Below are 16,089 nucleotides of genomic sequence, written 5' to 3' on the forward strand. Positions count from 1 at the left end.
CATAGACTCCACAAACTCTCTTGGAGCTGACACTCAGGTGACACAAGTATTCGAGCCACAAAAATAGAACACCTCCTACTTGCTAACAGTAGGAGTAGCGGTTCACCTGTGACTCCCACATGGTAAATAAATTGAGATGAAACTCTTAGAAAATTGTACAGTAATAAAAACAAACTTATCCATATAAAATACTTGTTAGCTACTCCAATTTGTCTTTAGATAAGAATGAAATTGTAGAACAAAGACAAAATTCTTCTGCTTTCTCCTTCACTAATGAAAATCTAACATTCATGAAATTAACACTTTAGTAAGCGTTGCACCTTCGTACGGTGTACGCAAATATTATCTCAGCCTTCCACTCTAGAACGAAAACTTGTGCTTCCAGAACTCTTGATCATCATTAACAAGATTTCTCAGCTTCTTACAAACACATGGCACTTTTACAATGTCAACACCAGAAAGTGACTCGAAAATCTTCCTTTTTAGCTCCGGCAGAAGGTCCATAAACACCTTTGGAGCCGGCAAACCCGCCATCGGGCAAAGCTCAATCAGAAAAGGCAGTACAATCTCATCCATGGAAATCTTCCACAATTCCAAAACTTTTTTTTCAGGGGACTGGTACTGATGCAAATCCCTATCTCCAAGATCCACATCCCTAGTAGCCCAAAGAAATTCAATCGCGGGGCAAAACCTTTGCTCATCCAAACATAGGTGATGGATAGGTGAGTAAAGCCCTAATCGGTAACCGGACAAAGACGGATAAACATTGACAAAATTACCCCTACTCTGAAACATCAACTGAATTCCTCCTCCTCCTTCAATCACGTTGTAATTTCCAATATTGGTCCAACCATTAGACTTTTCAATATTGGTCCAGTTTTGCAAAATCTGAGGGAAAGTGTAGTACAACCACATCGTCTGACTTTGATCCAGTGTTGACCATTTGTCCAACAGATGAGGACGGTCCTGATCGTCGGTTTGCTTGCCTGAAATCGGATCGATTGGGACGAAACCAGACTCCAAGAACACGGCATGGACTGCGATGATCAACCGCTCGTGATTACTTCGCTCATCTGCCAACTCCTCCGTCAGTGCCCTCCTCAAGAACATGATCTTGTTTGCCACCGACCCACCAGACCTAACTCCAATTTCTTCCATATTTTTATGTAGTAAAAAAGAATAAAACCACTAGGGTTCGACTTTGACCTAGAAAAGAACACTAGGGTTTTGCAGTCAAACCATGTTCGAAAACGATCTCTCTGTTCTGAAGCAATTGAAACAGCCGTACTAGATCCTTTGTTTTTTGTTGTTGTTGGAAATACTATATATCCTTCTTTAACTAGGGTTTTTTTTTTTTTGTTTTGTTTTGTTTTGGTGAGGAGGGGAACGATCCAAAACACTACTTTTCCCCGAAAACTGGTGAGAAGGCCTTTGTTAACTTTCAAAACTGGTGAAACATTCATAATCCTAAAATTGCCCTCTCCCATTAAATTTTCAAATAAAATAAAAATTCGCAAAAAAAAAAAGAACAAACTTTATTTAAAAAAAAAAAGAAAAAAAAAATATATATATATATATATTACTTTGTTTTTCTGTTTTTTGCTTTTTCAAATAAAAAATTAAAAAAGTCAATTGTCACACGTGTGTGTCAAGAGACTAGTTTCCTTAATATACTTATAAGTGGGAACGCTTGCGAGATCTCAAGGTCGATCTAATGGTCAGTGTGAAGACCTAATGGTTATGATTGGGTTATTGTGTAGTCTAACTCAAATCCGTCCACCCGTTGAAGGAAATTACAATATAAACCCCTCATGTTTGGAACACTTTTAGAAACAGACACAACATTTCAATTTTTTAATATACCTGAAGTACTAAAACTTTAACGGTTCATGTCATTGTTGTGTTGGACAAAAATAGGACCAATCCTAATGATCATGATTGAGCTTGAGCCAAGATTAAGAACCTTCGTATTGGTCTTGGCTCTTGGATCTACTTCTTTGCAGTGCCCCATTTGCAGTACCCCATTTGGGAGATTAGTTAAAATGACTGGTCTTACAATTTTAGGAATTTTTAACGAAAATGGCTTCACACAAATTTTTTTATTCAAAAGCATTCATGAACTTTTATTAATAATAAGGATAAAAACAAGAGCGGTGGCAGTATTGTAAATATATTTGGAATTTGGGATGTGTTGGCAGTATCATAGTAATTAAGTTGAAAATTAGGCTCACTGACAGTATCATAAATAAGTTGAAATTTGGTGGCACTGGCAAGTATTTTTTCATAAAATAAGGTAATTGTTTATTGTGAACCTTTGAACCCAAGACAGAAGGGACATGTTTTTCACACAGCCGCTAGGCTCCAAAGTAACAGTGAGTAGTCTTTTTTTTTGTTATTTATATTACTATTTCATATTGTTTTATTGTGATGCTCGAGTTTTTAATTTAGTAGTACTTCTCTTTCCAATGCTAAAAGTATATATAAGATGTCCTCATTTCAAATTTCCGCTTTGTTCAAACTAGCAGCGATGCACATGCTGCATGTGGGAACGGAGCCAGGGAGACCAAAGTAGAGGCGAGAGAGCGCGTTGGTAAATGCAGAGTAGCATGAAGGGAGATCAGCATTGAAAGGCCAACTGATAATATTCTATGAAATCCAAACACCAAACTGAGAAACAAAGATTCATAGAATTGCTTTTAACATAACTGCCTTCCATGGTAATAAATGAAATAAATCTTAACCATAACATCCCGTGAAAAGCTTTTAGCTCAAGCTCAAGCTCTTCACTCTTCACCACTACTAAAGATCCTCGTGATGCAGAGCTCTCAAATTTCACGAGTTTTGTCTTTCAACTCAGAGCTCTCTTCTTTTTTTTTTTTTTTTGAGTCCTCCCCCAAACTCCTTCAAATACCCCATCAATTCTTCCTCAAAATCATGCACTTTCAGCAGCCTAACCTCCGTTTGATCTTAACCTTCAACCATGGAACTCGAAACATTCAAAACCCGTCTTTTTGTTTCCATTCTCTTCGTTTGCTTGGTTTCGATTCGTGCAAACACTCTCCAAACTTACATTGTTCAGCTCAACCCTCAAGGTGTGACCAGCTCTTCTTTTGCTTCTAAGCTGAGGTGGCATCTCTCGTTTCTTGAACAAACAATGTCTTCCGAAGAAGACGCTTCTTTGCGGCTTCTGTACTCTTACCATTCTGCCATGGAAGGATTCGCTGCTCAGCTATCTGAGTTGGAGCTTGTGTCCTTGAAAATGCTGCCGGATGTCATTGCAATTAGGCCTGACCATCGGCTCCAAATACACACCACTTATTCATACAAATTCCTGGGACTCGGCGCTTCAAGTGAAGGTGCTTGGTACAAATCTGCGTTTGGTAGAGGCACGATCATTGGGGTGCTTGATACCGGAGTTTGGCCTGAGAGTCCAAGCTTCAATGATCGTGGAATGCCAGCAGTTCCCAAGAAATGGAGAGGAATTTGTCAAGAAGGGCAGAACTTCAATACTTCAAATTGCAACCGAAAACTCATTGGCGCCAGGTTCTTCACTGAAGGCCATCGCGTAGCTTCATACACACCGGATGGAGGTCGTGAGTATGTGTCACCACGTGATTCTCACGGGCATGGAACTCACACATCATCAACAGCAGGGGGCGCTACTGTCCCAATGGCAAGTGTTTTCGGCAATGCAGATGGTGTGGCTCGAGGAATGGCCCCGGGAGCGCATATAGCGGTGTACAAAGTCTGCTGGCTCAACGGATGTTATAGCTCTGATATCCTTGCTGCAATGGATGTTGCAATTAGAGATGGAGTAGACATTCTCTCCCTCTCTTTAGGTGGGTTCCCCGTTCCACTTTACGACGACAGCATTGCAATTGGAAGTTTTCGAGCAGTGGAGCATGGAATTTCAGTTGTGTGTGCAGCAGGCAACAATGGTCCAATCCAAAGCTCAGTTGCCAATGAAGCTCCTTGGATCACTACCGTTGGTGCAAGCACACTAGACCGAACATTTCCAGCCATAGTTCAAATGGGGAACGGAAAATACCTCTATGGAGAATCTTTGTACCAGGGAAACCATCTTAAGAGAGCAGGGAAAGAGCTTGAACTGGTTTATGTGACAAGTGAGAATAGTGGAAGTGAATATTGCTTCAAAGGGTCACTTCCACGAGCAAAAGTCCGTGGAAAAATTGTGGTTTGTGACCGAGGTGTCAATGGAAGGGCGGAGAAAGGCGAAGTGGTGAAGGAAGCTGGGGGTGCTGCAATGATTTTGGCAAACACAGCGATAAACCTAGAGGAAAACTCCGCCGATGTCCATGTCTTGCCTGCAACACTCATTGGCTTCAAAGAATCAGTTCACTTGATGGCTTACATAAACTCAACTAGGAGACCGACAGCTAGAATTGTATTCGGAGGTACAGTTATAGGAAAATCCAGAGCACCAGCAGTAGCTCAATTCTCCGCTAGAGGACCGAGCTATTCAAACCCTACAATCCTCAAACCGGATGTGATTGCTCCCGGGGTCAACATCATTGCTGCTTGGCCTCAAAACTTAGGCCCCACTGGCCTTCCAGATGATTCTAGAAGAGTGAATTTTACTATCATGTCGGGGACATCAATGGCCTGTCCTCATGCCAGTGGAATTGCTGCTCTTATACGCTCAGCTCATCCCAAATGGAGCCCTGCAGCCATTAAATCTGCCGTTATGACAACTGCTGAGGTAACTGACCATTCAGGAAAACCGATAATGGATGGAGACAAACCAGCTGGAGTTTTTGCAATTGGTGCTGGACATATCAACCCCGAAAGAGCCATTGATCCCGGGTTGATTTATGACATCAGGCCGCAGGATTATGTCACGCATTTATGCACTCTTGGATACACAAAATCAGAAATTCTTACTATCACTCACCAGAACGTTAGCTGCCGTGAACTTTTGAAGATGAACAGGGGTTTCAGCCTCAATTACCCCTCCATTTCTGTAATTTTCAAACATGGTACGAGAAGTAAAATGATCAGAAGGCAAGTAACAAACGTCGGGAGTCCTAATTCCATTTACAAGCTGGAAGTAATGGCACCGAAGGAAGTAAAAGTGAGAGTTAAACCTCAAAGGTTAATGTTCACAGACATCAATCAGAGTTTGAGTTATAAGGTATGGTTTATATCAAGGAAGAGAACAGAAAGAGGGAAGATAAGATTTGCACAAGGGCAACTGACTTGGGTGAATTCTAACAATAGCTTGAACCGGGTTAAAAGCCCCTTCTCGGTGACTTGGAAGTAAAAGGGCTCATAACAATCACGGCATGAGAGTGGTCGTGGTAGTTCTTCTCTAGGAATCAAAAATCCATTGCTATTGACTCATTGGATTCACATTTATGACGACTCAAGGGCGAATACCTTATCCTAGTAGCTTTTCAGGGGAGAAAATTTGAGATGTAAACTGTCCTTTTATCATCTGATAAAAGGCAGATGCTTTTACTGTATTAACTACAAGTCTTTTATGCTGTTGGAAATCTTTCGACTTATAACTCGTTCTACTTAAAATGTTTCTGCAGTGATAAAGATTCATGTTACTGTCCTACTGAAATGAATTTACATATAAATCTCAGTATCTTGTATAAGAAACCCCTTCTTAAATCATCTATGTCTCAACTTAACAGAACATGTAACAAAATTTTCAACGCAACATGAAATCCTAGGCAGATATAGAAAGAAACTTACACGGTGTCAACGCCTTAACAAATCTGCATTCTGCAATGACAAGATAAATGGTTGAACACATAGGCTGGATCATCTAATCTGTTACCTTCATCGTATCATTCTTCAAATTACAACAGAGTAATTAAAAGAAAGAAGGCTTTGAAATTTGGGCTTTCTCACCTCTATAACTCAAAATACAGAGTACTGACATAATTCTCAATTAAGAGCAGAAAAATTGGTTGTATCAGAAGGACGATGCTGTACTTGCATTACAGGACACGTGTGGATTAATAAGATTTCCGAGTAAGACAACAGATAAGGATATACATTGCCTCAATTTTTTATGAAACTCAAGCCATTGTCATTTGCATAGCGTTCCATGAATCTCATGAATCTGTCCCAATCTCTCGGAGTTCGCATTATGTACTTTGCTTCAATTCCTGCAGGCTTTCCGTTGACAAATTTGGCGTTAACATCAACTGATGAAAGTACCCCTTCTTCGTCAATCATGTAAAAGCCAGTGATGTCACCAAACTCACCAGAGGAGTCAAACACAGAAGGCTGCTCAAACTTGAAAATTGCCACACCATTTGTACCGTCTTTTGATTTGGTCAGCCTCACATCTGGTATTGTCTGTTCATCGGTCCCTTGGATGAACTGAATTTTCGGTTTGACCATCATTTTAATAGACCTGGATGCTTGAGTACACCGTCTTAATGGCGCCCATTGGGGACGAGACACGCGCAAAGACTTGCCATTGAATGTGGATTCTGCACTTCTATGAACACCCCAACATAACAAGCCTACACAATCAGAACACAAAACATCTTATGCTATGTTCATAATCCACCTCTTGCTCTTATCACTAATTCGCAATAAGTACATAATTATCGGAAATAGAAAACACAGAAATTATAATTATAAAAACCAATTAACAATTTGAGTGTTTCAATTGATCATGAAGAATTGAAAACCCAATAAACCCTTTTTGCTAGTTCCTCAAAACAATCTCATCAACTTGAAAACTGCTAAAACTGACACAAAGTTTGAAACTTTAACAAAACCCATCAAACAATTTCACCCCATTTGCCCCTTCACCTATAATTTTTCCAAGAACACCGCACAGACCTTAATGTACGGAGTTAAATTATGACAACAAAAGAAATCAAGCATTAACCACAGTAAAATTTACTGCTTGGTATTAAATTATGACAACAAAAGAAATCAAAGCATTAAACACAGTAAAGTTTACTGCTTGGTAGTGGAATCACAGCACATGCAGTAAAAAACCAAAAAAATTACCCGAATGAAGGCGTGGTTGCTGCAGACATTGTGAGAGTGGAGAAGAGAACGCAAGTGACTGCAGGGTCGCCATTGCAGAAGTAGAGGGTGGAGAGAGAGAGGGGGAGAGTATGTGTGTGTTAAGGAGGAGAGAGGAGTTGTGGTTTGGGGATAGAGTGGTGTGTAACAAGGACAGCCATTCACTCTCAGTACATTCTTGGCTTTTCAAAGGATTGGTGGATATACTGGAGAGAGAAAGAGGTTGGCACTATAGAATCCGGATCCCCTTTACGAGGATCTTGATAATTTATGAATTATATAGGTTCATCGTATATTATATAATTAGAAATTATTTTAAAATTTTTTATTTAAAATTAAATACAAACAGTACTTAATAAAAATTAATCGCACAATGTGTAATAACCAGATTTCTAAAATTCTCATCTAAAGAATTCGAAGAGGATCCTGTTGGGGCACTTTCAACTTGCTAGATTCTGGTATCTTGTTACTTTGCGTCTTGGTCCATGAATACCTGGCAAATCACCACAATTGGACACGTGGCCTGATATATTGCTTTGGGTCCAAGCCCAACAATGGTTCTTAAATGAGGTCTAGCAGCCCAATGTTTCTACTCTAGTATAACTCAACCCAGTTAATTCAGCCCTCAACCCATCGGTGTCTTTTCTCTAGCTCACCTCAAGTTTGTCATTTAGTATTACGATCTAGTTATATTATTCTTCATTTGAAAGTGAAAGGTCTTAAGTTTAATTCTCGCCAAAGGAAAATTTAAACCAAATTATTGTCAGCCCATTGTGAGGCTTAGCCCACCCCCCCCTTCCTCTTAGTTTAGATGATATTATTTGTTAAAAAAAAAATAAAAAAAAAATTACACTACGGAACATCCACTTAATACTACGGTCTAATGATATTCTTCTTCACTTATAAGTGAGAGGTCTTAGGTTCGATTCTCCTTAAAGGTAAATTTGAACCACATTCTTGCTATCTCATTTTGAGGTTTAGCCCACTCTCCAACCCGTTAGTGTAGATAATATTGTTTATTAAGTTAAATATGCAAACTTGATGCAAACATGACCGATCTTTCTATGGAACAAAAACTGTTAGACCAGCTTTCTAAGTTTCTAGTGTTTTTTCTTTTCGTTGTGTAAATTAAATGTGCAAACTTGATGCGTACAGGAAAAAGAATATTATGGGAATTTTCAAATATTATTTGATACTTCTTCAGAACTAAATACATATACAATCTGTGTTCTACAAGGAAACAAATAAAACAGGATATATACAAAACCCTTCCTTCCTAATAAAGGACTCCTAGTATTTACCCTATTTACATTCCCTTTTTTCGTCTAAACTGTGACTCACGTCTACACTCCCCCTCAAGTTGGTGCATATATATCACACATGCCCAACTTGACAAGTGAGTCATCAAACTTGCGACTACATACAGCATGAGTAAGAACATCTGCAAGTTGTTCCTCCAAATTCACAAACGGTGTAGACACAATCTTCTTCTCAAGCTTCTCTTTAATGAAATGCCGATCAACCTCCACATGTTTTGTCCTGTCATGCTGCACCGGATTATCAGCTATATCTCTTGCTGACTTGTTATCACAATATAGCTTCACGGTTTCCTTTAACTTAACCCCAAGACTCCAGAGAAGTTTTCGAAGCCAAAGGATTTCACAAATGCCGTGGGCCATGCCCCTATACTCGGCTTCAGCTGAAGACCGTGATACCACCTTCTGTTTTTTACTCCGCCATGTAACCAAGTTCCCTCCTACAAAAGTGAAATATCCGGAAGTAGATCTTCTATCACTCACATTTCCTGCCCAATCAGCATCCGTGAACCCCTCAATTGTCAAATGCCCGTGCTTCCTGTACAACACTCATTTTCCTGATGCAGACTTTAAATATGCTAGGATACGCATAACAGCAGTCATATGATCTACACTCGGTGAATGCATAAACTGACTCACCACACTTACAGCATATGCAATATCTGGACGTGTATGAGCCAAATAAATTAGTCTCCCTACAAGTCTCTGATATCTCCCTTTTATCAACCGGCTTCTGATCTGGATCCAAATGTAGATGATGCTTTTCAACAATAGGAGTGTCTGCCGGCTTGCAACCCAGCATACCAGTTTCCTTTAATAAATCCAATACATACTTACGTTGCGACAAGAAAATACCTCTTGAAGAGCGAGCAACTTCAACCCCAAGGAAATACTTCAAGTCTCCTAAGTTTTTCATTTCAAACTCGGCTTCCAAGTTATTCTGCAACTTCGAAATCTCATCATGGTCATCTCCAGTAATAATCATGTCATCTACATAGATGATTAAGGCCGTCACTTTACCTTTTTTTCGTTTAACAAACAATGTATGATCAGAATGACTCTGATGATACCCGTTCTTCTTCATAACTTGGGTAAACCTGTCAAACCACGCACGAGGCGATTGCTTAAGTCCATAGAGTGACTTACGCAGCCGACATACTCCGGTATTTCCATAAGCACTATACCCAGGAGGGAAATCCATATACACCTCTTCCTCCAAATTTCCATGGAGAAAAGCATTTTTCACATCAAACTGTTTTAATGGCCAGTCCATATTTGCAGCTAAAGAAATCAGAACACGTACCGTATTCATTTTGGCAACTGGAGAAAAGGTTTCTTGATAATCTACACCGTATGTTTGAGTGTATCCTTTAGCCACCAACCTTGCTTTGTACCTGTCTATTGGCCCATCAGCTTTGTATTTAATTGTAAACACCTACCGACATCCAACGGTTTTTTTCCCTTTAGGTAAACACGTCACCTCCCATGTATTGTTCTTTTGTAACGCCAACATCTCATCATCCATTGCTTGAGCCCACTTTGGATCCTTTAGAGCTTCCTCCACTCGAGTTGGTACTTTAATTGAATCCATATTGTTCACCAAGGTTTGGCGTTCTGGTGCCAGACCACCACATGAGACATAGTTGGCTATTGGATACTTCACCTTTCCTTCCGGAGAGAATCTATCAGGTGGCACACCTCGATTTTGTCTTGGTGGCAACCTATACACATTCACATTATCACTTGTGTTAATTACATAATCATCCACGATACTTACCTCAGGTGTATTCAGAGAAGATTCATTGGACGGCACTTCAGAGTTAGAGAGAGAGGAAAGCACATTAACAGATTCGGTATGTGTCTGCTGCAGCTGTCTACTGGGCTCGGCAAAACTCTCGGCAGTCTGCTGGACAGGTGCGGCAGACCCTTGTCTCGACTGCTCAGACACATCAGTGTCATTTGCTTCATATACTTGCTCAGACACGGCAAAACCCTGAACCTCAACATTAGCACATCGGTCAGAAAGTATAACAGCACGTTCAGTGCTGCATGAAACTGTGTCTTCTCCTAGATCCAACCACTCCAGATCACCAATAGTGTTCTCCCCCTGGTGATCTGAAGCTAAGTGCACAGAAGAATAAAAAAACTCCAGTTCAGAAAAAGTCACATCCATGGTGACATACATATGCTTAGTCTCAGGGTGATAACACTTGTAGCCTTTTTGATGAGGTGAGAAACCCACAAACACACACCGAAGGGCACACGGATCCAACTTGGTGCGATGAATTTTCTGAATATGCACATAAGCGACACACCCAAATACTCGAGGAGGGAGAGTATGAGTCGACACTACTGAAGCATGTTGAGTGAGGACTTGAAGAGGTGTCTGAAAGTTCAGAACCCGAGAGGGCATACGGTTAATCACATAGACCGCATAAGTAACAGCTTCAGGCCAAAACATCTTAGGGACCGAGGCGCCAAGCAGAAGAGCACGTGTGGTTTCTAAGATGTGGCGATTTTTCCGTTCCGCAACCCCATTTTGTTGCGGGGTATAAGGACAAGTCGTTTCATGGAGAATGCCATGATCACGAAGAAACTCGGACAACGCACAAGCAATGTACTCACCACCATTGTCAGACCGTAGTACTTTAATCATAGATGAATATTGAGTCTGGATCATCTGAGAGAAAGACCGAAAGACGAGACCAACATCACTCTTATTTTTCAACACATATAACCATGTCATACGAATGCAATCATCAACAAACGTAACAAACCATTTAATTCCCGAAGGAAGAACAACTGGAGATGGTCCCCAAACATCAGAGTGCACAAGTTCAAACGGCACAGACCTTTTATTCATACTAGAAGGAAACGAAGCACGATGGCTTTTAGCACGAATACATACTTCACAATGTAAGTCTGATGCATTTATTCTACTAAATAAAGTAGGCAACATAAGCCTTAAATATCCAAACGATGCATGCCCTAACCGACGATGCAATAACCATACTTCTTGCAAACTACTAGTATGTGACGCTCGAACCGCATTAGCCCTGCCTGAAACGACGTCATCAACATAGTACAACCCCTCTCTCTTAGTGCCACGCCCAATTATCTCCTTGGTCTGAATATCCTGAAGTAGACAAAAGGACGGATACATTAGAACAACACAATCCAATTGTTCAGTGACTTGTGGTATTGATAATAAGTGATGGGACAATGATGGAACAAATAAGCAACGATGTAAAGGGAGAGATGGGGAAAGTTGCACAGTGCCAGCACCACACACGGGGACAAGAGTCCCATTAGCAGTCGCGATGCTTTTCCTGTGAGACATTGTCATACATTGAAACAAAGTTTTATCGTACGTCATATGATCGGTTGCACCAGAATCAAGAATCCAACCTGTATATTGATCACTTTCGGAGGCTAAGAGAACACGCCCCACAATACCTGTATTGGAGGATGAATCACCAGGAGTAGCACGAGTTAACAAAGTTTGACTAGGATCCCCAGAGCTAGCCCCGGCCTCTGGAGCAGTTGGTGTAGCCGCTGCAAGAGAGGCACGGCCTCCATTGGATCCGACTGTGCCACGGTCCTTTGCCCGCAATCTCTTCTTAAGTTCTGGAAACCAATCAGGTACACCATGCTTGGTAAAGCATGTATCTTCAGTATGGCGAGTTTGACCACAGAAAGTGCACTTCAAATCATCTTTGTTTTCTCGGGTAAAGGAACGAGAATTGAAAGAATGATTAGAAGAATTGTTAGGACGGGAAGTTGCAGGTGGCCGAGAGACCATGGCCATGGACGGTCCCCCTTGGTTGTTATTCCCACCCATCATGGTGGCATGTCGTTGTGCTTCACGCCTAACAACTGAAAAAACTTCCTCGACAGATGGTAACGGTTGAGTACGTAGAATATCGCTACGTACTTTATCAAAAATATCATCCAAGCCCGCCAAAAAAGCATACACACGATCAATCTGAATTTCTTCTCGAAGTGTCTTAAGATCAGCAGTACATGCCATCTTAATTGGTCTCCGTTGATCTAGCTCCTGCCAAACGGACTTTAGGTCAGCATAATACACACCAACCGGCCTGCCCTCTTGACGAAGCCTGAACGACTTAACCTTCAATTCATAAATTTGAGAAATATCTGAACCATCATAATAAGTCCGAGCCACCTCCTCCCAGACTTCTTTAGCAGTACGCAGGTGAATAAAAAATCCCATGATAGCAGGTTCCATGGAATTAATCAACCACCCTTTTACTATGGCATTCCCGGTCTCCCACGTCTCATACTCAGCACTGTCCTCAGCAGGTTCCTTGGTACTTCCTGTCACGAAGCCTTTTCGACCACGTCCAGCAATATGCATCTCCAATACCTTGGACCAAAGAGGGTAATTGGATCCATTCAACTTCACAGTGTTTGGCACCGCAGATGCATCGTTCTGAATAACAACGGGACTCAATACCTGATTGTTAAGTGGTTTACGGGAACCACCCTCCAACGTCAAGATTGAATCACCTTCAGCCATCTCGACTTACACACGGAAAGGGCACCAACAATTTGATGATATGACTCACGGCAGCAACCAACCAAACAGGTGCTGCAATTCTTTGATGATATGACTCATGGCAGCAACCAACCAAACAGGTGCTGCAATTCTTCCAGTCACGACAGCAGAGATGCTGCGATACGTACAGCAGCGGTAGTTTCTAGGGTTACAAGGCTCCGATGCCAAAAAGAATATTATGGGAATTTTCAAATATTATTTGATACTTCTTCAGAACTAAATACATATACAATCTGTGTTCTACAAGGAAACAAATAAAACAGGATATATACAAAACCCTTCCTTCCTAATAAAGGACTCCTAGTATTTACCCTATTTACATTCCCTTTTTTCGTCTAAACTGTGACTCACGTCTACACAGGAGAGTTCTTGGTTGTGCTAAGAATTAATATAGATGAAAACATTTTGATTTAGTTCAATTTAGACTTTAAATACCCTTAACTGAATAAAATCATTATTTATAATATTAAAATGTGATACAAATATATGATAAGCCTTACCATTACTCAAATGAGTAACTTCTACATCAAACCGAATAGCCAACGCATTAGCTTAAAAGCCACAAATCAACCTTGAAACCCATCTAACTATATTGTTGAATTTCATATGATTTTGGGAGAAATGCGATATCATCCTATATGATATCATCAACCAAATGATGACTTACAAGCCTTGCCACTTGTGAAAAAGCGAATGGATGAATCATATATAGGTAGCTTAATCATTACTTTTTGTGTGTCGTCTACGACTCGTATTTCCAATCTCACACGATTTTTGAGTGATTTAGTTTCCGCAATAAGAAAAAACAAGGGAAACATTTTTTTTTTTTGGGGGGGCGGGGCGGGGGGAGTAACTTCTACATCAAACCGAATAGCCAACGCATTAGCTTAAAAGCCACAAATCAACCTTGAAACCCATCTAACTATATTGTTGAATTTCATATGATTTTGGGAGAAATGCGATATCATCCTATATGATATCATCAACCAAATGATGACTTACAAGCCTTGCCACTTGTGAAAAAGCGAATGGATGAATCATATATAGGTAGCTTAATCATTACTTTTTGTGTGTCGTCTACGACTCGTATTTCCAATCTCACACGATTTTTGAGTGATTTAGTTTCCGCAATAAGAAAAAACAAGGGAAACATTTTTTTTTTTTGGGGGGGCCGGGGGGGGGGGGGGGGGTGTGTGTTTCAACATGAAGCTATATGTATGTGATTCAATATTTTTAGTGAATAGGATGTTTGATTTCTATCTATGCATCCCGATCGACTCGAGACTCCTAGTTCGAAACTCTCGCTTCTTTTAATTATTATAATAGTTTTGAACTCTTCCCTCTTCCCTTGATAATAATAAGGGCATTTTGATATAAACATCTCGTTTTTCAATTTCGTGGTTTATACATACATTCCTTATAATTAGAAGATCTTAAATTTAACTTTCATGAATGACAACATAACGTTGGATTCCTAATTACAGTTTATCTATTGTATGGCTTGGTCAAATTCCTAACCCCATAATATTATTTCAAAATTGTCTTCCAACCTTTTGGTTGTTTTATGGGTGTTGAATCAAATTTAAGTCTACGCCTTGGGTATTGCCAAATGTGAAGGGGCTGGGCCACTTAGTTTGGGTTCAATGACCTCCATCATTGTTTGATGGTGTTTTGAATAAGGATGGATTTCCATGTCCTCCAAACTAGTTTTTGGTTCTACGAGGTTGTAAAGGGGGACGCGGAGGAGTCTTTTTTACTCTGTAATTTGGTCCGATGTGTTAGTCCCTTGTGGCTTTCTATATTCTTTTGGCTGCGGCCCTGGAAATGTTATTTCCAGTTCTCTAAAAAGAAAAGAAAAAAATTGTGTAGGGGTATGTCATAGGTGTAAAACGGTCTTTCTATTGGAATTGAAGTTCCCTTTTTTCTTTTTTTTTTTGGCCCTAAATAAATTGAAATATGGTATCCGCTGGGGAACACTGATCAACCTTTTTTTTTTTCGTCAAGGGATCTGATCACTCTTATTTTTTGTCTTTCTTCATCAACAATAATCAAATACTAGTCACCATAAAACCTTTTCAGCAGTAGTAGTTTAATCCTAATCACCCAACATGTCTTTATTGTGATATGAAAGTCAAAAGCCTCTTCAATACTAAGAGGCATGTTATATAGGAGGATGCTACCAACCTTTTTATTTTGACATTTTCATTCTACTTTCTCAACTATTTTTATCATCGTGTAGTGTTACTTAACGACCAAAATCATTTAATTTTATGATATTTTTTAGGTTTCAACTTTGAAAAAGGATTAATCAACATAAAAAATTGTTTAACCATTCGATGAACATAGTCAAAATATTAGTTTTTCAAGTCCAAATGAAAAAAATTGTTAACAATTAACATACAGACGCAAACAATAGAATAAATCTCGAGGGTGGGTGGCGGGGGGAGGAAATTTCAACACCTTTAATTAGCCAAACTAATTGGAAGAGTTGAGCATTGACTCCCAGATGAGAAGTTTCCTCACGAACATAGGGATGCCCACTATTATGATTATAATTGCCTCACCAGCGATTTGCAAATTTCACACAACAAAATTCAACTACTAGTAGTTATGAAAACGAGTAGAAGTGAAGCAAAGAAACTCTAAAAAAAACTTAGACCATTATTATAAGATGAGAACGAAGATCCTAGAAATTAATTTCTTAGTAAAAAAAAAAAACCAATCAGCTTTGATCTCATGATATTTGTCTCCACTTGATTGTAAAATATTGAAAATTCAACTCAAAATGATACGTATTTATTATGAGCTTGACACAATTTATAGCAACATGACATTTAATCGGATTTTAATTCTTGTTGGTTTGAAGGGCATCTGAATCTAATTTGGGACACTCTTTGAAAATTGTAATTGTGACATCCCGTCCCGGAAATATCGAAACGCACGTGTGAAATGACTAAATTACCCTAGTTCGTTCTTTGACATTATTGGTTGTTTTGTGTGTTGTGGCATGTGTTGGGCCACACACACACACATTCACACTTCCTGTCTCTCTCTGTCTTTTTTCCCTGTCTGTCTCTCTCTCCCCCGAGCTCCCATTTCCACTGTAAACGTACGGACAACACCAAACTCACCCAAACCATCACAGATCGAGGAAACCAAGGACACCATTGAACT

The 16,089-nt window shown here is 39.9% G+C and overlaps 2 protein-coding genes and 1 pseudogene across 3 annotated transcripts; 1 reads left to right on the plus strand and 2 right to left on the minus strand.

The window, feature by feature from the left end:
• Positions 1 to 360: 360 nt before the first annotated feature.
• LOC137728379 (F-box protein At1g70360-like) lies at positions 361 to 1,158 on the minus strand. The gene has a single exon (XM_068467183.2). The coding sequence runs from the start codon at positions 1,156 to 1,158 to the stop codon at positions 361 to 363; it is 798 nt and encodes a 265-aa protein (XP_068323284.2).
• Positions 1,159 to 2,610: 1,452 nt separating this feature from the next.
• On the plus strand, positions 2,611 to 5,581 carry LOC137727465 (subtilisin-like protease SBT1.2 pseudogene; annotated as a pseudogene). Its single transcript, XR_015952682.1, has one exon. The product of XR_015952682.1 is annotated as a subtilisin-like protease SBT1.2 pseudogene (transcript).
• A 205-nt stretch (positions 5,582 to 5,786) lies between these two features.
• On the minus strand, positions 5,787 to 7,198 carry LOC137729481 (photosystem II reaction center PSB28 protein, chloroplastic). Its single transcript, XM_068468443.2, has 2 exons — positions 7,003 to 7,198; positions 5,787 to 6,503 (listed from the first exon to the last, which is right to left on the minus strand). The coding sequence occupies exons 1-2, from the start codon at positions 7,073 to 7,075 to the stop codon at positions 6,034 to 6,036; spliced, it is 543 nt and encodes a 180-aa protein (XP_068324544.2). The 5' UTR covers positions 7,076 to 7,198; the 3' UTR covers positions 5,787 to 6,033.
• Positions 7,199 to 16,089: the final 8,891 nt, after the last annotated feature.

The sequence above is a fragment of the Pyrus communis genome, chromosome 10 (genome assembly GCF_041283825.1).
Source record: "Pyrus communis isolate YQ-2024b chromosome 10, ASM4128382v1, whole genome shotgun sequence".
NCBI classification, from domain to species: Eukaryota; Viridiplantae; Streptophyta; class Magnoliopsida; order Rosales; family Rosaceae; genus Pyrus; species Pyrus communis.